Genomic DNA, 22,737 nt, shown 5'->3' with positions numbered 1-22,737 from the left:
TATAAGTTAAAAATTGTATATTTTTATAAATTGGATAAGATGAAAAATACTTTTAGAATTTTTTGCTTAAATAACATTAAATAATAATTTATAAAAAATAATTTAGAAACATTTGTCTCCACCAATGAAATCGTGTCTTTCATTGATGTTCGGCGGGAGTTTCCCGGATGTTGTGATGGCCGTTTGATTTTGTTTACATCCAAATGATATCATTTTGCACAGATTAGCAATAAATATATTCAGAACGATGGAAGAGTCATATAACTTGGTAAGTTTTTAAGTTTTTTGCAATTAATTATAGTGTTTGTCTATTTACATATATGTGTTATGCATTCTGCTAAATTAATAATCTTCAGGTCCATTCATGTCGGCTTAATTCCGAATTTCGTCTGCATTTTACAATGATAAACGTTTTTGGGTACTTGAAACAAATATTTTTGTGATAAAACGTTTGTATGTCAGGGACATTAACACCGTTGCAGTAGGTACCTTAACAATATATGACCATCCCATGCAGAGTTCTTGAAATCTTTCTTCTGCTGTCAGTCATTTGGACTTATTCTCTTTTGAGAAGTGGACAGGCATAGCCTATATCCACTTCTCTTCGCAATCCCTCATATTTTGATTCTGGAAGAGTTATAAATGTCGGAACCAAAGACGGTTTACGCTTCGTCCTATGTTTCGACTCCAGTTTCCCTGAATTTTCGTAACAGACCTATTATTTCTTCATTTTAAACATTAATGCATGCATATATCACAAAACAGTAATTTATTCCAGAAGACATCATACTTGCCAACTGACCTGATTTCGTCGGGTCACACCCGATTTTTCGAACATTCACCCGTTTAATTTTTATGACCCGGCGGGTCATGCTTTTCACCTGATTTTTGTCGAACAACCCGAAAATCTCCAGATTTCCCGATTTGGTTCGTAAATTACGTTGCTTGTTTGACTTCCAGTTACGAACCCAAGCTGCTGTAGTTACGATTGCCCAAGCTGAGCTTGGATTTACGTAAACAATGCCAATGACTATAACAAACACATTAAGTGTTAATTATTATCGTGAGTTGTTTTGACTTACCGAAGGTTTAAATCATTAAGTGTGATGGCTTCCAATAAGAAAAGGTCTTCATCGGGGCCAGCGGAATCAAAACCAACAAAAAGAAAACGATATTTTTGTACCTATCAACATTTCTGGGAAAATGAATTCCCATAGGTAAAACAAAGTAATCGAGTACATAACGAGGCTTTATGTGTTTTATGTAACGCACATTTGAATATTGGGTTTTGTGCCCAAAATGATCTGACTAAACATTCAAAAATGCCAAGTCATGTATAAAATGCTTTTTAATACACAAAAGTCTTCCAAGTCACTTACAACTTTCATGCAATCATTTACAAAGTTCAAAAGCAAGGTTAATGTAGCAGAAACTCTTTTTGCCTTTTTTTTTTAGCTGAACACAACCTACCATTTTCTGTGTCAGATCACTTTACAAAATTCAAAATCAGCAACTGTTAGTTAAAATGCTTATTTGCAATAAAGTATTACCGGTACACATAAGTTTTAACACACATTTCTTTTGTATATACCTATGAAATGCATGGTAAATATGTCGTGAATTCATGTCGTTACGCGCAATGACCAGATTTTTTACCTTCCAAATCTGGTCATGACCAGATTTTCACATGTTGGAGGTTGGCAAGTATGGAAGACATAAAATTAATGATTTTAACTGGTATTCTTGTGTATATTTCTGTGTATCGCAATAAAAAACATTCACTGAAAACCCTGCTTCAATCATGGTAAAAAGTGTACATAAAAAACAAACGTAAGGAGACAACACTCGCCATCTTGGATTTATAGGGGGCCCTCGGTTCATGCTATGATTTAAACAAGTTCTCCAATTTCTCCAAGTGATTTCTGATGAGATCTAGGTTGGACAAAAATCAAAAGTTTTATTCCTTTCGCCTGACTACACATGTTACCCACATTATAAACGCAACTTATTAATATCATCGTGAACTCGCCAATCGAAAGTTTACATTCAAGTATATAATTACTGAGGTGTTCAAAAAACGTATGATCAGTCTAGAGAGAACCAAAGATTTGGGCAATCATAACTACTGAAGTCTTCACAAAAACTTTTCAAACCTACTGGCCAGTAGGACCAGTGAACTTTCTGATTTTAATGCCCCCCCCCCCAAAAAAAAGACTTTTATTGGCCCCTTCATTTAAAAATAGATAGAAGAGCAGATTTAGAGTTTTTTTTAGTGGCTTTTCCAGGCATTGCATCCTCTCTGTACTTCTCAATGGCGGCAGTTTTTTGGCCTTTGTCGTGTTTAAGTCAGTTGTTCGTAAGATATTCGTGCATTTTACGTACTAGTTAAGAGTTACGTCTAAATAATAGGACCATGGACCTAAATACATCCCTGATACGACACACAAACACATGTTGTGCTTTTTTTGTTTAATTTATTTATTACATGAATGCAAGTGTAAATATTTTTGAATGTGTATGACTTTGAAAATTTACAAGCCCATTGGACTTCTTTTATTTCGATTTGCACTAACCCGACATCAAAATTCACTGGCCGCGAGTTTTCATGAAGACTGACTACTCGGCCATTTCTGCTGGCAAAATTTGGAAATGGCCGAGTAATTATGATTGAAATCCATAAATAACTCCTATAGATATATTGTATGCATTTGGATCTCCTCAGTGATTACTAGAAGAGTTTGCATTAACTTCTTTGCTTTTGTACGCTATTTAGTCGTATTTTTGCAAGTTCTTGTCAACATCTACTGGTCATTTGGACTGACAAGTATCCTCAAGTAATCGGTCCTTAGTTATTTTTATCGGTCTTGCCGACAGGACCGATAGATTTCAAGAACTCTGCTATGGAAAAAAGGGAGTGGCATGTTTAATATCTGCCAGCAGCTTTTTCTCTCTGTCCTATGTCCTTCATTGCAACACATAATAAAAGTCGTGTTCATCAGCGCAAGTGCTTGCAAGCACTTGCCAAAATCACATATATCTGCAACGCAAATTTGTTGAGCTTGCAAGCACTTGCCAAAATCACCTATATCCGCACCACAAATTTGTTGAGCAAGAATATGTTTTATGGTGTTACAGCATGATTGCAGGAAAGCTTATATAAACACAGTGACATTTTCACTGTCAATTTGCATCCAAAGATTGATTAGATTCATTGGAAAAGCACACAGTTAAATTTGCCTATCTTAGTATTCATTATGTTAAATGTTATATGTTTAGAGTACATTATGATATTATATGAGAAAAGGAAGACATCATCAATGATTTCCGACAAAGTGCAAATTTGAAAAGATAAAAAGACCCGTTGTAGAATAAATGCTTGTGAATTTGATATTTTTCGATATTAAGTTGCCTCAGGTTCTGTAGTATTCTGTGTTGTGTAGATGTACAGAGTAGTTGACTTGATGAATATCACAGAGATTATTGAATGTTTGTACTGAATATATCTATGGGCATAGCAGGGTTGTCTCTAAAAATTGAAGTAGAAGGGAGAAATAAAAAAGTAGACGGGGATCTGGAGGTCTAGCTTATAGCTAGATTGTGTTTGGAATGCAATAATAGCCGGGTAATTACGTCACTTTAGGCGGGGAAATTCCCCGCCTCCCGGGTCTTAGAGACAACCCTGGCATAGTTTACATGTCTGTCATAAAGTGCACTATCTACCAGCCTTATTATGAAAAAATTTATTGTGTTAGTTTTCACAGTTAGAAATGCAAGTTTGAGATGTATATATACGGGCAATTCCTGGTAATGGGTTTAATAATAATGCTGTCTTACGTGTAAGTTGACCAAAAAATTGGCTAATGGAGGTCCAGTTTACATTTTATTATTTATGACGCTCTTGAAGTTATGGTTGAAATTGTTACACCATAAACCCTTTACAAACATAATAAGCCCTCAGCAAAGAATAAGAGGGAAAGTTCTTATCTGAAATTAAAATGAAAATGGATTGGTATTTCTGGATATGAGTTTGAGGAAACAATCTCTTGAGACCACTTTATGACATTACATTTATTGGATATTTTGACAAGGGACGTTTGGAGCTGATAGGGGGCTTTCTTGTGAGACAGAAGTGATGACAATGTAGAGAAATGTCTCCAGTGCATGGTTATAGCAATATCTGCCACCTGTCTTGTATATATATACAAGTACTGTGAGTCTACTGAATGTGGGTGTACTTTGAGAATGGGAGATGTACGTAAAATGATTGCATGCAATAAAAGTAAAAAGCAAATAGTTGTGGTAGTTTTATGAGATTTTTTGACTCTCCCAATTTCCTTACTTTTGATTTAAGACAGTCGTATAGAATCATATAATTTGTAATAATTCTTTGATAAATGGTGTATTGGACAGAGAGAAAAAGCCAAGTAATAGTATGATACAATTTAATATCCTTAGCATGCTTAGTGACTTTTTTTTTTAGTTGATAGATTTATATTTTCATAGATATTCAAATTAAGCAAATCCATTCAAATAGACATTATTAAATCAATGACTTGTAGATTGTGAATTTGTATAAAGTCATGGATGCCAGCATTAGAAAAGATTATTTATAGTGTAAAAAATCTGGGATTTGAAAGGGTACACCAATGATGGCACTTTTTTCATGGCAAATATTACAAAACCTTCAAATTAATTAAAACCTTTGAGATATGTAGCAAGTGATACCTAAGTTACTGTACAATGCATGCAGTGTGTGTATATAATTATGTAATTTTGTAATATCAGCATTCCCCAATCAATCATACCTCAAGAAATGATAGAGTCAGGGGTAAATTAATCCCAAGTTAAATAATGGCAACCTGACTGGATTAACATGCATTGTAACAGTTAAATTTGTGCTATACAAATTAGATTAGCAATTCAAAAAAACTGTATCGACCCCTAGGATCAACTGGTTGTTTTAAAATTCAAAGAGATTTTTGTGAAGAGGAGATGGACTGATAGAGTTGGGAATAAGTTAGACTTGAAACAGGAATATTTAAAATTTGAGGGTATTGATTCACAACTCGTTGGCTTATGTTATCGGGCATTTGTTCGGAACATAGAAACAAAGGATTATTGAGGTGCGAGATCAAAGTCATTGTCTTTACAACTTGTGTATCTTACTCGAACATTGCACGGGTTGTAGACTGTACCTGGGTTACAGGCACAGAAGTACGACGAGATAGGAGTATGTTCTATTGTCGTATTTATTTTTCTGTGACTGTGTCTGCATTGATCGTGTGATGTGCTACAGTGTATATGAAAGGAATTTAGTTCATACAGAGGAAATATTTCTTTTACTCGGGAAATTCAATGAAAAATAAGTTTGTTGTTAAATAGACTTTTTTAATAATCAAATTTTTGTGTGCTTAATACTTTGGTGCATTTTTTTTTCTTGTTACCCGTAGTATCATACCGATTCTTCGTGTGCATAATTCAATTTGTGGCATTTTATGGAAAACAAATTACCCGCACCTTAACTTGAATTTTTAATCTTGGAACCAATAACTCTGGCTTATATTGCAAACAGGATCTTTAAAAGGCATTCACATTTTTCTTTTAATAAAAAAAAATTCTAAAGATCGGACATTAGAGAGCCATCATGACTGAGATAATGGATTATTTAATATCTCAGGTGAATCGGGGGCAGCAGAAATTTGAAATCACAGTGTTGCCCAATAGGCAGAAAGCAGCCAAGGTAAGAAAATCGACAGGTAATCTATTGACCATGGATTTAGCACTGCTGCAAGTGTAGACAGGGTCCAGATGTTATCTAGCGCGAGTCAAATAGGCATGTCACTTATCCGGGGCTGCATTTACTAAAGAGTGTCAATTAATTACAGGGGGAAAATAACTCGGAGTCAGTGAATTTATTTTTTGACTTTATCTCAGTTGCATTCAGTATTTAGTGTAACAACTAGGGAGAAAGTTGTAGCGGGCAGAAATTTGCCATTTTTATTTGACTGTGCAAGGATCGAGATTTGTCTTTGATTTTGTGAGGATAGATTTGTGCCATACATTAGGTCTGGTAGAGTATCTGCTAAAAATCCTTTTACTGCTTGGATATATTTCGACTGCTTGGATATTTTCAAGGATTTTAAAAAATGCCTGTTTATACTATAAAAGACTTAGTAGAGGCAACTCAAATTCAGGTAATAGTAAAACCTATTTGGTAGGTTAGAGGAACTTGAATATTATATAATGTGCAAAAAGATTTATTTCACAAAATTCACCAATGTTATATTGTATTTGTCAAAAGAATATAATGTGTTTGATTCAATATTAACTGTACCATTGCTGCTCTACAAACAAATTTAAAGATTGAATTTTGGGGGAGGGGGGGGGGGCAAAGATATTGGACTTCCAAAAGAGAGAACATTGTGATGTTCAGATTGCCTAAATCAGTGGCATTTTCGTTACTTGTGGCAAACTTTGAAGTGATTTTAAATTAATTCCTGGGTTTGTGACTTGTGTATTGTTTGAAATAAGACACAGTTTAGTTCTGACAGACAGATGAAATAATTGTTTAAACGTTTATGTCAGGTCATCCAATCGATATCTGATACTGATTGTTTTTTGGGAGTTGATTTTAATCAACTCTGGACCTGTGCAGTCACTCAGACAAACCGAAAGTGAAACAGTGTTTGGACCTCAGCACATATCATTGCTGCTGACAAGACTTAGTTCTTGAAAATAATTGATGAAATCGATGTAATGTATGCTAAAGCATTGTTTTTCAAGGAAACTTATTCATAAATACCTTCAAAATAGTCAGATTTTAAATGGTACGAACAATTTAAATATATTTTGTAGTCGTATGTATTCCTACGCCAGAGTTCAATATAGTCTCGTCCAACTCGATGCTTGGCTGTCTCCGTAAATCCTTGTCGGAGATTTACGGTGTCAGCCGAGCGTTTTTGTTGAACGAGACTAGAGTTCAATATTGCTTGGTTCCATACAATTTTCGAGAAATATTTCTATCACTGATACATAGTTTGATTGAATTAATTTTATCTTTAAATATTATTTAACATGATTCATATGGGGGTTTCTCGACATTCTTGTCGAAAAAGTCCAAAAATTCATATTATAAAAATGTGCGTAATTCAAACTACATGTACTTGTCATGCAAAATAACATATCATTGATTTTAAAATAAATAAACATCGACAAAATCAACTCCCGTCAGTTCTTCAGTACTTTGATTAATGCATTGCATTCAAATTGCCAGGTAAATAGAAGTTTCTTATAAGTCTATCAAATGAATTCTGCTCATAAGGAGAGAAATCATTCAAATAAACCCAGAACAATACCAGATTTAGTAATAGATATTCATTTCAATCATTAAACATGACCCTAGATGACATGATCAAAGATCATATGGGTCACTAATCTGTGACCTTGACACACTTATCTCCAAATATTTCTCGGTAAATTCTCACACACATTAAATCCACTTTGCCCTATAACAAAAATGGCTATAAGCTCTATCTGTTCTTACAGTATTTATCAACTGAATTAAAATTAGATGTTAGATCAGCTCGCTAGGAACATGTATATGCATGGCCCATTTGATATAATTTCTGATATATAAGTATATTAATGTAGTAATTTTTTTGATTTGATAATTTTTTTAAAAATAGGGGGTTGACTACAACTTAATTTAATTTAAGTTACTAGGCTCGAACTCTGGACCATACAGTTAAAAATCCAAAGCTTGACCGACTGAGCTAAAGGATAAGTCCACTCCTAAGTCTGAAAGTCTATGTCACAAAAATAATAGGATACTGGCTGTACAGGTGTGTGTTCTCACCTGGTTGTTATGGGGCACTGACTGAGCACTACTCTCACAGAGCCCAGATAAGGCAGGGGGCGTGCTGCACAGTGCAGCCCAGAGAGTAGAGGTAGGAACAGCTTGTTTGTTCTGTGTAATTTATATCCAAACCTGCTATAATCTAATTGATCTTAGGCAGTGACTGCTGTCAAATTGTCAAGTTGTTGAAACATTCAATGTGTGGTAATGCAGGCCCCTGTCTTTGCATAGGCTAATCCAGGCTACAGTCAAGTTGAATACAAGTGGTTCTATTTCAATTCTTATCACAATTTAGCAGAGTTCCTTAATGGTAGATATTTGTTTTTAAGTGGGAGGGGTGTTTTTGGTAAGGAACCTGGGTTCAAACCTCCACGTTGACAAATTTTGAATACATACAGGGTTCCTCAAGGGTTCAGTGCTTGATTTGTTGCAGGACTTCTGTGAATCAGCATAGTTTGTTTTCCTAAGTTTTTGTGAAAACAGGTTGCTTTATTTTCATTTCCCTTGCATGTCGAACAAACGGTAAAAACTGCATGGGAACCTCTTATAGTCAAATGGAATGTATGACAAGAAGAACAGATCTCAACTGCAGGCTACATTTGTACTGTCTGAATAGATGCCATGAAATTGAAATGCTACTACAATGTAACAACTGTAGGTACTTTCACTGTTAAGTTACCACTGTCATTGGTTAGCATTGGTTAGTGCATTTCACGGCAGCATGACCGCAGTCTACAAATAGAACCAATCAGATTCATAGACTTTCTTACACTTGCAAGAAGGAGACCAGAAAATCTTTGTTGTTCCATATACTTAGCTTTAATTGATCTCATATACTTTTACTCCTTTTTATAAATGTGTTAGAAAATCCATGCCATTCTTTTAAATGAATAGAGGCTTTAATGTGCATTTCACATACCAGATAGGATAAAGAGATTGAAGTAGGAGAACACTTTTAATATGGAGAACTTGTTCAAAGCTATAAAGCTGGGTGAACTCTGTAATTTGTGAATATTTGTCGATCAGTTCACTTTGAATGTAATATTGCAAAAAGTAATTTCTGAATAATTTTGGAGACACAAGGGATTGTTTTGCCCTGGAGTTGTGATATTTCTGCATGAGATGGTAAAATTTCAATAATTTCCTTATCGATTTTCTGTCATACCCTAGCTGTCATGTCATTTATTTATTTTTAATTGTTTGTGCATGAATTTATTTGAAATGATAAATTACCCAGAACGGAAATGTATCGATGAAATTCTATTTAGTTTAAATTGTATTCAGGTTCTGCTGTTTTTCATTGTAATATTAAACAAAAGAGTCATTACAAAGCCTGAATTGGTTAACTATTTTTTGAATATTTCATCGTCAGTGGGTGAAGCTATAATTATAGGGTACTGTATAACGGCACTGCATTTCAGCCTTCTGTTTATTTATAAGTAAACCACAAGTATGAATTCAATATTGTATTTGACAACAACTGAGTTTGGTTTTTTCCTTTGATTGTAAGATGTAAGTAGATTAGCTTTAATCTCATTAGTATGCCACACTGCACACATACATTGAACCCAACTTGTCCATATACCAAGTCAACTAGGTATACCATATCATTAAAACAAATTCTGTTGAAGCTGAATGGGGCTCTTCTCCAATTTTTTCCTTTCAACTCTAAGTTCCTTTCCAGTTCCCGATTTTTAATGCCTAGTAGATGTATTCATTGATGATAATAAAAACTCTTTGATAACAGTATTTTCCATATAGCTGTCCCTTTAAATGGGGATAAAGGCCTTTCCCTGTAGAATTGACTAAACATTTATATTTCATACTTGATTTGAAAACCCTCCGTTCTTTATGCTGTCGTTTGCATTTTAATTCCTGTATGGGTGTGTTTATTATAAAACACAGGGTATCATAAAAGCTATAAAATGCACAGGTACATTATTAAATACCAAAATCCCCTCTATCTGTACAAACATGCAAGGACTTGTTGAGCAGAACAAATTGACATGCTTTTGTTGTCATTAGACGATTATTATACAAAGTAATTAGCCCTGTGTTCGAGTGCTGCAAACAATGCTTGTTTAAGGCTCTTTGTGAATCAGTAAATAAGTTAGAGAGATCAAACTCATCTTGCTTCCCAATGAATGAAGTCTTTGTTGACATATGACAAACAGTTGTGTGCTGGATTTAAATATGATTTGTTTGTGAAGACAGGAAAGCTCTTAGGTGTGCAGAGAATGAAGTTAGGATAGCAGATGTCATCAAAATTATCCAGGAGTTGATCACCTTTAATATATTTCAAAGATTTTTCGGAATTGATTTTGGATGGTGTCCACAACATTTATGAACTTGTTTGAATTTGGCATTTTTTAACATTTTGGATATAAAAATGATTAAGGTATGGCTTTAGACTGGTTCAATCAATAAGTCTCTTATTTTTGAAATTCACTGTAGAGTATAAACATTTAATAAGGACTACCAGGTATCCCCAGATGTGCTTTACAGATATACGGCTCATACAGGGTCCACCCTCAATGTTATCTCCTTTTGAAGTAGACCGTCAACAAGAAATCAAAACTGACCGATAACCAGCTCATTCAGCTCAATGACTGAGTAAAGATAATATAGACTCGTGTCTGAGCTCTCTCTAATGATTTGTTGATATTATCTCGGCAGGTTTTTGTGTATCAAATCACTGCTTCTCGAAAACTGATATTATGTGACTTTATGTGAAGCGGTCTTGTTTCGGCTATTTATATTAGATGGAATGTCTTGGATATTAAGACAAAACTGTTAAACAAATTTCATCCTCATGCAAAGTGACTGAATCAGATGTTCAGTAGTTTTCAGCAATGAGTAACTTATACAAGATATTGCACAGGATTGATAACATTTTATATAAAGTAGAGAAATCTGTGAGTTTTATTTGATCATCTATTTACACCCTTGACTGATAAAGTGACTGTGTTCTGTTTGTTGAATCTGATGCCATTAGATTGACTGCCTTATTTATTTGAGTGCTCTGGATCCTGTAGAAAAGTTAGCCTATCTACGTGTTCAAGAAACAGGTGCTTCCTGAATTATCTGGTTTACTTTTAGAATGTCTCTCTCTTTGTAGACATTTTCACCTCACATGATGGGAGGAAAAAGTCCAACAAAGCGCCCTCTATATCGGAACCAGGAGGAGTCTGTCAACAACACAACGTACCACGAGTATCCCACAAAGCCCTTCATCAACGACGATTACCGATTTGATCCCACCAAGCCTGTCAAACCCTTCCCAGAAAACAACAGAACAGGTTAGTTGTTTCACAAAAGCTTGACGTTGAGAAGTGAGTAGTTGAGACAGGTTCATGGTGCTAGAGAACCAGAAAATTATCTAGTTCATGTTGCTGGAGAACAAAATAGAAAGTTGTTCAAGTTTCTTGAGTATTGGTTCATGATTTCATGGTGAGTGAGAACCAATAGTTAACTGGTTTATGACTCTTTTAAAAGAAAAATAAGAGCTTGAAAGTGGAATAACTGACAAATGATATAAATATAAAAGCTAGACTGATTCATTGTCGTTGAGCACTAGAAAGAGGACTCTTAATGCTTTCCATAGAAAAGAACCATGAACCAGTGGGTTTTTAATCACAGTTATTGCAGTATAAATCAAATTTCATCATTTCAATATATGTACATGTACTATGTTTAACCAATAAAACAATTCCTTGATATATATCTGAAGCAAAATATATTGATTGCATGTCTTTAGCTATATTAACCATGTAACTATAACTTTTTTCAGACATTCTGTTTTTGATGTTCCCTTAGTATTAAACCACAGTTTATTGCAAATATCTAAGAGAGAGTTTAGCTTGATAAATTGCAATCTTATAGAGGTCAAATAATAAACTAATCTTTCCTTTCCAGCTGTGATTTCAGCACTCAAGAATCTGCAAGAAAAAATACGGAAGTTAGAGGTGGAGAGGGGGACTGCAGAAAACAACCTGAAATCTCTGGCTGCAGAGACAACAAAGTACAAGAACATCCTCCAGAAAGAGCCACAGAACATCCCAGGTCAATCCACAGTGTCCAAACACACACAAGGTAAAACCACAAAACTGTCCAAACACACACAAGGTAAAAACCACAAAACTGTCCAAACACACACAAGGTAAAAACTGCAAAACTCTTCAGACACACACAAGGTAAAACCACAAAACTGTCCAAAGACACACAAGGTAAAAACTGCAAAACTCTTCAGACACACACAAGGTAAAACCACAAAACTGTCCAAAGACACACAAGGTAAAAACCACAAAACTGTCCAAAGACACACAAGGTAAAACCACATAACTCCAAACGCACACAAGGTAAAAACCACAAAACTGTCCAAAGACACACAAGGTAAAACTGCAAAACTCTCCAAACAAACACAAGGTAAAAAGCACAAAACTTCCAGATGCAAGCAAGGTAAAATTGCAAAACTTTCAAAACACACAAGGTTAAACCATAAAAATGACTGCGTTGTAAATTTTACTTATAATTTCTGTAGTTTAGGAAGTATTTGATTCTGGAATTCCACTGCTTGGTAGCAAATTATGAAAATATGAGATTGTGAGGACCAATTTTTTGTTTTAATATTATAAAGTTCACAGCTGCGTCTTGCAACTTCCCCGGGATACTGAAGTTTTGTTGATTTATCACTAAACTGTTGATTGTAATCATAATGGGAATCACTTTGTTCTGTGCAGAATTAGAGACACAGCTGACAGCAGCAGAGACGCGGAGTCAGCTTCTGGAGAAACAGCTGGACTACATGAGGAAAATGGTGCAAACCGCTGAAAGCGACCGCCAGGAGGCGGTGATCAAAGCGGCGGTGTCTGACCGTGTGGACAGGGTTACACAGTCACCGCCGCAGCCCGGCCCCTCCCCCGAGTATCTCAGGCAGCGGGAAAAACTAATGGACCTAGAGCGAGAGCATCTCAGACTCACAGCATCTCAAACTCTCTCAGAGGTAAGGATAATGAAATGCTGCTTGAGTAAAGATGAGAATTGGAAACAAGGTCAAACACTCAATAAGCAGTTCTTGATCATGAAGTTGAGAATCAAAGAGTTGAGAATTAATTATAATGATAAGTGGTGTAGGGGTTGATAATACACTGGTGGTACATATTGAGTAAGACTAGTGAGGACTTGCAGTTTGTTTTCAGAAAAGAAAACAACTGATCGGATAAGCATCTTTAGTTGTGGGTCCGATTCTATACAATGTCATCATCTGTAAAGATACTGTACTTGTACTGTACATTTTCCGTGTAAGACATTTGATGGAAGTTATTGATTAAGTTGGTGTGGATTTGAATTAACAATTTCAGCATACCTCTGATTGTTCTTATTCTTGCCTTGATATTCAATTTAGCAATGTTCTTGATTTAGGGCAAGTCGCTTTTTACCAAATTAAGCTATTAAGATAGAATACACAGACAAACAAAATTATGTTAGTACAGTATGCATATGTACATGGTGGGATTTTTCGTAAATATCTTTTTTGCTTTAAATTGCTTGCAGCAGTAAATAATGGTATGCACCAAGATTACTTTATAACTAGATATTGGTGTTTGTTGAGTACGTTGAATACTTTTCTCTGATGGAAATGCTTCTATTGTCCTGCAATACATTCATATTTGTTCATTTGTTGAGGTAGTTTAAAAATACTTATAGATAATCAAAGATCACTTTATATATTCAGAAAATGATATCATAAAAAAAACTCTATTGGATTCACTCTAGGTATTGAAAATTAGTGAATGCTTTTTAATATCCCCAAATAATAAAAATCTATAGTAAACAAAACTAAACTTCATAGCCTTTGTGAAGGACTCATTGAATATTTATGAATGGATGGTCGTGTATGAAATGAAATGCTCTGTCACGGGACACAATGGAATGAGTTTTCAGTGCCCGTGGGATGGCTGCTCTCTCGGGGGCATTTGTGAGGGTTGACAAGTAGGTTCATTGTATTCTACCCCTCCCACAATTAGATCGCTTTAAACTCTAACATAAACTCCTGTCTCATTTTGCATGCATTATGAATAAACTCAGGAACAAAATGAAGAATGAGATGTTTGAGAATGCTTGAATAATTCATTTTGAGACCAGTTTATGGAGATGATAGAGAACCGAAAGTTTCTCTCCCAAATGACAGTGAAAATGAAATAGGAATATTGAAAAGACTTGAGAGAGCTATTTAGTTTCTGTGTCGTTTTTAAATGCTTCAATCTTTTTCTGTCAATACCAATCATTTGAATTTTTTATCTATTGAAATGGAATTTAAAAAGTTTTAAGGTGTTTAATTGGAATATCTTGAGTGGATCGAAGTGCTTCATGATATAATGAATTAAATCTTGGCTGTTGCAGTTTTCTGTTATTAAGTGATTCAACACCTTATAATTGGTGTTGGTCTGGGTGAAGTCTCTTTAACTTTGATAGAACTGTCATAGCTTGTCAAAGTATGATATATAGAGGGCCACACCTGCTAATCCTCTCTTTAGTTTTTAACAGCAGACTGGCTGTTTAAACGTAACATGATACTCTTGGATTGTGGAAATCTTTTACGGAGTTGTGTATCAACTAGCTTGGGCTGGAATATGCTGTGGCCAGTTGAAATATTCTTGCTATCTCCTAACTCTCTCAAGTTTTAATCCCCCCAGGGGTTCATTATCAGCTTAAATCCTGCCTTGTGATATCAGCTTGCTCTAATCCTATTTTTTTGATGTGTATAAAATTTCTTATCCAGCGTGTGTGACTGAACACAAATGAATTGAAAGTGTTTAAGTTAAGGTAATCTGGGGAAACTAGAGCGCTTGTTCAACCTTTGCCCCGCCCATTCGCCCCTGTGTTTATAATGGGTTCTATTGTAGGCTGTAGGAATTGAGTTTATGTTTATTATTGTTGCTTAATGCTTTTGTGATTTTGACAGTTCGGAGAGATCAGCTACAAAAACGGTAAAGAGGGTTAAGTCGTAACTGAGCCATAATAGGGATTACTTTTAATTTTATGTTTTATGGGTAAAATCAGGATTTTACTCGTTTTGAAAAATTAGTGTTAAATGTAAAAGTATTTTATGTCAATACATTTTGGAACGGTCTGTCCAGATTTTACGTGTTGATAAAAATCAGAAAAGGCATAGGCAATATTCATATTCTTTTTTAATGAGAAACAACAAAGTAACAGTAGCAATAAGCATAAATAACAAAAGCAATAAGCAAAAACATATATTTATAATGGCCTCGGGGACCATTTCTCACCATCTGCTAAATAATTTTTATTGTTGCACTGAAACATCACAAAGAAATCAAAACTATACCAGTCATGTGTTGAGATAAATAGAGCATGGGGAACTGTATGGTTTTAAGTCAGTATGTTTACAAACAAAACATTGATAAAATTATAAAGATATTAATTTTAAACACTCACAATGGAATCATGAATTCAGTGGACCGGTTTTCATGAAATTTCCAATTTTTGTACATGTGTGTTGGATCATACCGGTAATTTTGTTTATTCCTTAATGTTCCAGTGATAGATAAAGTTTTGATGTCATTATAAAATGTACTTGGCATTCAATGAAGATTTATTGAGTAATTTTGATATTTTTTTCTCCCCACTAGAATAAGATTCGTGAGTTGGAGGAAAAACTACAAGAAGAGAAACATCGCCGAAGGCTGATAGAGGAGAAAGCAGTCGAGGTAAGTACATGTTTGATTGAAATTGTATAAGATGTAACACAATTGAAAATTGTCTGTATGTTTTTTTGAATTGTTTACAGCAAGAGTCTGTAGCTGAGTCTGCTCGGATACTAAGGAACGCAGAGAGTATTGAGAGATTAACTCAAAAAGCCAAGAAAACAAAGAAACGACGGAAAGCGTCGGCTCACAAAAAACAGAAACAGTCCCCGCCCACAGATCACAGCAAGCACTACCGCCTCAACCTGGCCGAGATTCCCTTCGTAGCCGGAAAGGTAACAATCTCACTGCAGATATATACAGGATAAATCACCTGTTACACATACATCTAACTGCAGATATTTAAGAAATGAACTCAATGTCTACCCAAGTTATATGAGTATAACCTTGGTTGGGGCAGTTTACACTTTATAATCCGCGAATTACAAAGCGTAAATTGCTCCAACCCAGGTTATACGAGTATAATTTGGGTAGATATTGAGTTCATTTCTTATAATTTAATTTTCAGAATCTGTAATTTACTGTACAAAATGGATGCGTTTTACTTTTGATATTAATCTTTTAAAAATTCAAATGTAATGTCAAGAGGATTAGTACGTTTTTTTGACGATGCATTGTGACGTGCAAACCAGGTTATACAAATTTAACTTAATTTTTTAACCAATCAAATGCTGTGTTACAACCAGAATTAAATTATATACAGGATAAATCACCTGTTACACAAAATATAATGCATGAACACTAGAGTTGGAAAAGTTGGAATTTATTATTGGTTGTTGTTTTCCATGCTTTAGTATTTTGTATCAGTATGTGTTATTTGTGGTCTGCAGTCACTAAATTTGTGTAATTTGTGGTGTAACGTTACAGTCCCTATATATATATGTTCTTTGTTATCTTCAGTCTGTGTGTATTTTGTCGTTTACAATCCTGTAATTTGCGGTGTAACATAACAGTCCCTATATAAATATATATATATATATATATATGTTCTTTGTTATCTTCAGTCCGTGTGTATTTTGTCCTGTAGTTTGTGGTGTAACGTTAATAATAATATATATATGTTCTTTGCTATTTTGTTGTTTACAGTCTCTAACAGCCAGTCACTCGGTGGGAGCCAATGTACAGCGAGTGCTGTCACTGATGAAGACCCACAACATGGCGCTTTGTAATGGCCTGGACCACCAGGCCTCGCGCTCCTCATCGCCCTCTTCAGGCTCCTCCAGCTCCTCGAGTATAGACACGGACCTCGCCGAGCTCCTGCTACAGTTACAGGACGAGTTTGGCCAGATGAGCTGGTCAGTTTCTGTTATTGAAAGATTAGTGTATTAACATTTGTTTGTAACTCTCCTTTACTACGAAATAAATTTTGCCTTGTTTTAAAGAGAATCCTAGTTTTATTGGCAAAAAAAATCTTCATGTGTTAATGCAGTAGCAGGGATTTTATATAAAAAGGGGAACAACTCAATTTTCAGAAATTTCTTTAAAAAATTAAAACTTATTAAGTGATTGTCCTTTTCATTCATAACAACAATCAATAAACCAATGCAGCAGCATTTGACAATATGCATTTGTGCCTGAGAAATGAGTGAGTGAGTTTGTTTCTGCATTTCAGTGAGCACCAGGAACTGTCCCACGAGATCAGCGAGGCCACAGACCCCCAAATCCGCGAGGATCTCGAGCGAGAGCTGGACGCACTAGTGACCCGAATGGAGGGCAAAAGTCAGCAGATCTCCAAAATCAGACGACATCAAAACAAAGTAAGCTACATAATACTTGTACAGAGGGCATAACATTTACTTCATATATTCAGGGTGGAAAATAAACAATTACTTCACTAGTGGAAACCCAATCAACCATTTTAATGGCTTGTAGAAATTTGACTGCTGACTTTCCTTGCTCAGGTGCTCAGGGGGTGTTATTAAGGATATCAATAACTTAGGGATTAAAAACTTACAGTCAAATTAAAAAATGGTCAATATTTGTTCGATACAAAAAGTTTGAAGTTTATTTGCACCAATAAAGTAAATTGTTACTGGTACTTGTATTATTGAAGTAGTTAGTATTGAATGGTTTTACATAAACAAATTCACATTCTATATCCATTTCCTTTTATGTCTTTGCAACAGTTAGATCAAAAGAAAAAGAAAAAGAAGTCAGTGGATCCCTCGAAGCAGAGATCAGCTTCAGCGAATGCTTACTGTCATCAAAACGGGGAAGTCGAAGTCACAACCACAATAAAAACTCGTGGCCGCTCAGCGGGTGTGGTTCACGTACGACCTTCAAGTGCCAGGGAGGTGTCGTTAAATGTGTTAAAGGACATGAAGAAATTACAGACCACTTTACGGAAAGATGATTTAACTTGGGAATAGCCAGATCTGATATTATTAAATGATTTTCACCGTGATTTTTCCATTTTCAACTGTGATATTGCATGGCTTGTGCTCATTTATTATTATGGGATTGATTCTCGCCCATCTCTCGCTCAGAATGTGCCCGAGTGTTTGTCTCACGGCTTCAATCATGGATCACCATTTTTAACTGATAGTCTGTTGTTTTTTGGTCGTGAATGTTGCATGTATTTCACGAGAGGACTGTTTTTATACTGCCTAATTACAATAATACAGTATGTGCCACACAAACGCTGTACCACATTTATTGATTCAAAATAGAATATATATAGACATTTTGAATTTCATATATCATTGCATTACATTATTTTATTTCAATCTAATTTTATATTTTTTTCTCAAGATATAACAATTCATTTTTTCCTTCCCAATTCTTCAAATGTTTTTGCAACCTAAGCAAAACCTTTTCTGTTTTACTGTGAATCTATTTGGTTGAATTTATTTGGCCATTGAAATAGACATTTAGCTCACCTTAATTATTTTCATTTCTGTAAAATAGACCTAGTTATTTAAATCTGGAAAGAAAATAATGCAAAGACTAATAAACAAATTTGAATGAAGTTTTTTTCTATGAAAATATTTTAGACACCATAGTTATATTTTTATTGGAGGTACTGATCATGATTGTCAATAATTAATGTTCAAAATGAAAGAGAATACTGAGTAGTTGTTTTAAGAACGATTTTTTCTCGCTATCAGAGCATGATTAAGATATTATTGAGGCCAATATGACTCTTGTTCTGTAGCATTTTACAAGAGGTTAGATATTTTTAATTATAGGTTCGTTTTTTAACTTAATTGTAAATTATAAATTGTAAATACTTTCATATATTTATATACATGTACAAAGAAACTGTTTACCTCAATAAAAGCTTATAAAGTGATTCTAACTTGATGTGACTGTCTCATTATTGGATTAAGGTGGCTCACTACACCTTGAAATATTTTCTCAAATCAGCTGAAAATTACTTGATTATGATATATATCATAATGGATAAGAAGTATTTAAGTCAAATAGGCCAAACATGTGCAATTTTGGATGAAAAATTACATTTTTGAAAATTCAATTCAGTAAACATGAACAAAAACTCCAGGCGGATTCGAACTCATGATTTGCGGTTCAGAAGCCTTATACGTTAACCACTGAGCTACGACGATATACAACAGAAGTTTTTTTGTGAAAAAGAGTGAAATCTTAAATTTTCACTTACGATTAAAAGTAAACTTAAGGATGACGTTTACTCAGAATGAAAAAAAAATCCACTGATGATAATGAAAAACCATCTATTGTGTGTTATAGACCTTTGCTTGTATTGTTATTTTTCACTTTCAGAAAAGTAGGTCAATGACCTACTTTTTGAGTTAATGGCCATTGAATATTTATTGAAAATTCAAGAAAAATCCCATACAATTTTACACTACGATTGAGATTTTCTTAATTATAAAAATATTACAAATAATTAAACACTTTAAAAAATAAGATACAGTTTACGAATGGTAATGGCACTAAATAAGTACACAACATTGAGATTTCAGCATCAATTTTTAAAAATAATTCAGTCCGAATTTCCTCTATCTGTTTTCAAATCCCTACCCATTTTTGATTCAATTTTACAAAAAATTGAATGATGATAATACAAAAACATTTATGATATTGAACTACTAATATTGACCTTATTCTGTTGGCATAAAATTTATATGAGGTCAATGATCAAAATTTTGAGATATGATGTCTTTTAATGTTTTTAAGCATTTTTCAATATTATAATTATTCGGGCCATAAGATAATTTTAATGAATAAGTGAGGTAAAACCAACGGAAAATATGCAAAATTACGTAGACTTAAATATAAAATCCTAACTTTTAATATTAGACTACTGCCAAAAAACTTTTAGCAGAAAACAAAATCTGTCAAATTTAGTCCGAATTTCCTCTGTTTGGCTAAAAGTCAATTTTTGTTTGAGCATAATTCCATAATTAAGTAAAACTATTGAATGCTTTGTCAATAATAATTCATTTCATAAATACTTTTTGTTTTTAGAACAAATTTTACTCATTATATTGAACTTTTTAACAATCGGAATTTGAGAACTCAAACCCTGAGTAAATAACACCCTTAAGTTTTTTTGTGAAAAGGGCTACAGAAGCCTAATACTTTAACCACTGAGCTACGACGATATACAACAGAATTGAATGATAGTGATACAAACAGTTTAACAAATCATTTAAATCGCCATCATGTGACGTAAATTTGTAAAAAGAATAAGTCTGGGTGTTGTGAGGTACCTTAAGGTGGTATGGGAAACCTCCATGTTGTGACGCACTTCCTATCGAAAAAAAACCAATAAAAATCAAGCAGAATTTTACGAATCTTTTTTTTTCCAAAATTGTTACTCAACAGCGTAACGCAATGGATTAGAGCGTTGACTACGAATCTGTTAGTCACGAGTTTGAATCCCGCTGCGGCTTTTATGACTTTTACCTATCCAAATATTTTTAAAACACATTCTTTGGTCAAATATTGTAAAATTTGAAAATTCTAAACCGGTGAAAGTATTTTGATTATAATGTACTGTAACAGTTATCAACTTTAATACGGACAGGTGTCCCATGCCACCTTAAGAATTGTCTTTACCTGTACCACAGAAAAATGGGTAAAAAAATCATTTATTCTCTTTAGAGATTATACTTTTAGTTTTTTTCTAATAAAGTTTACCGGTATATAATTTCCATAAGGTACTTGGTGTTTTAAGGAATTGACCTTAAAATAATTATTTGATAATTATACGTTTTCCCATACCATAATAAGCTATTATCATATTAGAGGAAAATATTTACCTACAGCATAAAACAATTTTAAGGTCAAATGCGTTTTTTCCATTCATACATTCGACATAATGCATTTAGCAATTAAACTTTCTTTCTGTCTTTCTCTCTTTCTTTCTTTCTTTAAAAGGGGTAGAAGATAAATTAATAGGTTGGGACCAATCGCCCAAATGGGATATAATACCCTGTTTGGGATACAATAGCCCAAATGGGATATGAATTTAAAGTGCAAAAAATAAAAGAAAATTTAATTGATTATGAAATGTTTGATATAAATCTGCAATAATGTGTATCAAATACAACAACTTTTCCTTAAAAGGTTTTCCTATATGTCTATAGTTTTTAAGATTGATCCCCAAGGTGTTTTGGATATAGTGAGGGATCAATCTCCGTAATAGTACCGGTTACAGAAAAAGTTGTTCACCAAAAGTTGTTACGTTTCATCTATTCTAATGCAGATTTAAATTACATAGAATATTATTATCATACTTCATTCACGGATTTAGAAATTGTTTCCAGGGGGGGGGGGGGGTCTTATGAATAATTTTGTTAAAGGGGGGGGGGGAGGGGGGTGTAGTTCTACGCTTGTATTTCAATTGCTAAAAAAACTGTCTAAATTCGTAACAACCTCCCCACTTGGGCAAATACAGGCACGCACACACACACATACACAGTTTTGTAGAAAAAAATAACAGTTCCATTTTGTTTTGGTATTTACAGGTTGAGGGCTTTGAGAATCCAAAAGCACCTGTCCCAGACCCTGGAATCAGCGTCTCTAGATCTACTCCGGAAGTCGATGGCTCCCTACAAGGTCATGTAAAACCTACCGCCGCCAAGTGTTTATGTGGGGTATGTCCATATACATTGTGTATATTAAATGTTGTTATTCTTCGCTAATAGACGATGCATTTTATTTATATATTCTATAAAGTTACTGGATTATCCAAAGATATTATAATATATTTTCAGCTTTTTGTGTTAATGGGCAGTTCTTTAATCGACTTGCTAAAAAGAAATCCATTATATATCAACATATACACATGCAACATGTCTCTTACTTTTGCTAGTGTCTGTTATAAAGCCTTCCAAATCTTTGTTTAACATATGTACTGTATAAAGAACTAACGATTTCTTTGACTAGATAATCTTTATATATAATGTAAAACAAAAGCAGAAATTTAAATTGGTTTTCCAATTCTTGAGAAAGAAAAGTTCATTTTAACACATAAAATCTAATTTCTTGTTTTGTAGGTCAAACGCTCTAAGGGTCAAGGTGTTTTTCGTCGCCTGAAGAAATATTTTGGATTCTGATGAATTACAGTGTATTCACGTGCACGAAGATGTCCAAAGTCCGCAATAATTTTGATATTGAAAATTACAAATCACCAGAGCAATGTTGATGAAAATATATTTTATTTCCTTTCTGCGGTTCTTTTACCAAAATATAACAAACTGTATGATATTTTTGATTCTCTGGTTTCAATAAACAAAGTTTCAGATTTATAATTTATCATGCGTTACACTTCAAAACCAAATGACTTCTACCTTAACAAGTTTCTATGTACGCAATGATCACCAAACACAGATTATAATCGAGAATAAACCCATTATAACTTGATTTTTAGCATAGCAATGTCTTGTTGTAAATTTTGAATTTACCGGGTGGGTGTAAATACAAAATTTACAAGATGACAGCAAAATCCCGTCAGGGTTATGAGGCTACCCCTTTCCTAGCTGCAGACATGAAGCTCCAGGGGAATTCGCGTTGACGGACCGTAGAGCTACAGTTCCATCCATGCAACAAACTGTATACCTATAAGCTATTGCGCACAAAAAGCCAACCCGAATTCCCCGTGGAGCTACAGTCCTGCAATAACTTGGTACCCCTTACAAGTCTCCAAACCTGCCTAGATTACAT

General features: G+C 34.3%; 2 protein-coding genes across 7 annotated transcripts; both read left to right on the top strand.

Annotated features, from left to right (window-relative positions):
• The first annotated feature begins 148 nt into the window (after nucleotides 1-148).
• Nucleotides 149-18,877, top strand: LOC128184495 (centrosomal protein of 57 kDa-like). 6 transcript variants are annotated; one of them, XM_052854007.1, is made up of 9 exons: nucleotides 149-268; nucleotides 10,974-11,154; nucleotides 11,771-11,947; nucleotides 12,595-12,857; nucleotides 15,511-15,588; nucleotides 15,669-15,860; nucleotides 16,672-16,880; nucleotides 17,198-17,342; nucleotides 17,712-18,877. In XM_052854007.1, exons 1-9 carry the CDS (start codon nucleotides 248-250, stop codon nucleotides 17,952-17,954), a joined length of 1,509 nt encoding a protein of 502 aa, XP_052709967.1. In that variant the 5' UTR covers nucleotides 149-247; the 3' UTR covers nucleotides 17,955-18,877. The 6 variants fall into 6 exon arrangements, with proteins under 6 accessions (XP_052709967.1, XP_052709964.1, XP_052709966.1 ...); XM_052854004.1 differs by lacking the exon at nucleotides 149-268 and adding an exon at nucleotides 4,996-5,740; XM_052854006.1 differs by lacking the exon at nucleotides 149-268 and adding an exon at nucleotides 5,830-6,194.
• Nucleotides 18,878-21,148: 2,271 nt separating this feature from the next.
• On the top strand, nucleotides 21,149-22,289 carry LOC128183650 (uncharacterized). Its single transcript, XM_052852753.1, has 3 exons — nucleotides 21,149-21,193; nucleotides 21,540-21,668; nucleotides 22,071-22,289. Exons 1-3 carry the CDS (start codon nucleotides 21,149-21,151, stop codon nucleotides 22,128-22,130), a joined length of 234 nt encoding a protein of 77 aa, XP_052708713.1. The 3' UTR covers nucleotides 22,131-22,289.
• The last annotated feature ends 448 nt before the right edge of the window (nucleotides 22,290-22,737 follow it).

The sequence above is a fragment of the Crassostrea angulata genome, chromosome 5 (genome assembly GCF_025612915.1).
Source record: "Crassostrea angulata isolate pt1a10 chromosome 5, ASM2561291v2, whole genome shotgun sequence".
Lineage (NCBI taxonomy): Eukaryota > Metazoa > Mollusca > Bivalvia > Ostreida > Ostreidae > Magallana > Magallana angulata.
The sequence above is the reverse complement of the archived record's forward strand: the minus strand, read 5'-3'. Positions and strand labels throughout refer to the sequence as shown.

Bases quoted from the DNA above. Each gene is read 5' to 3' on its own strand.
- LOC128184495 (XM_052854004.1), top strand. From the start codon at position 5,645: ATGACTGAGATAATGGATTATTTAATATCTCAGGTGAATCGGGGGCAG. The intron at 11,948-12,594 runs GTAAAACCACAA...TGTTCTGTGCAG, and splicing joins AGTGTCCAAACACACACAAG to AATTAGAGACACAGCTGACA. The intron at 12,858-15,510 runs GTAAGGATAATG...TCTCCCCACTAG, and splicing joins CATCTCAAACTCTCTCAGAG to AATAAGATTCGTGAGTTGGA.
- LOC128183650 (XM_052852753.1), top strand. From the start codon at position 21,149: ATGTCTATAGTTTTTAAGATTGATCCCCAAGGTGTTTTGGATATA. The intron at 21,194-21,539 runs GTGAGGGATCAA...TGGTATTTACAG, and splicing joins CCCAAGGTGTTTTGGATATA to GTTGAGGGCTTTGAGAATCC. The intron at 21,669-22,070 runs GTATGTCCATAT...CTTGTTTTGTAG, and splicing joins CCGCCAAGTGTTTATGTGGG to GTCAAACGCTCTAAGGGTCA.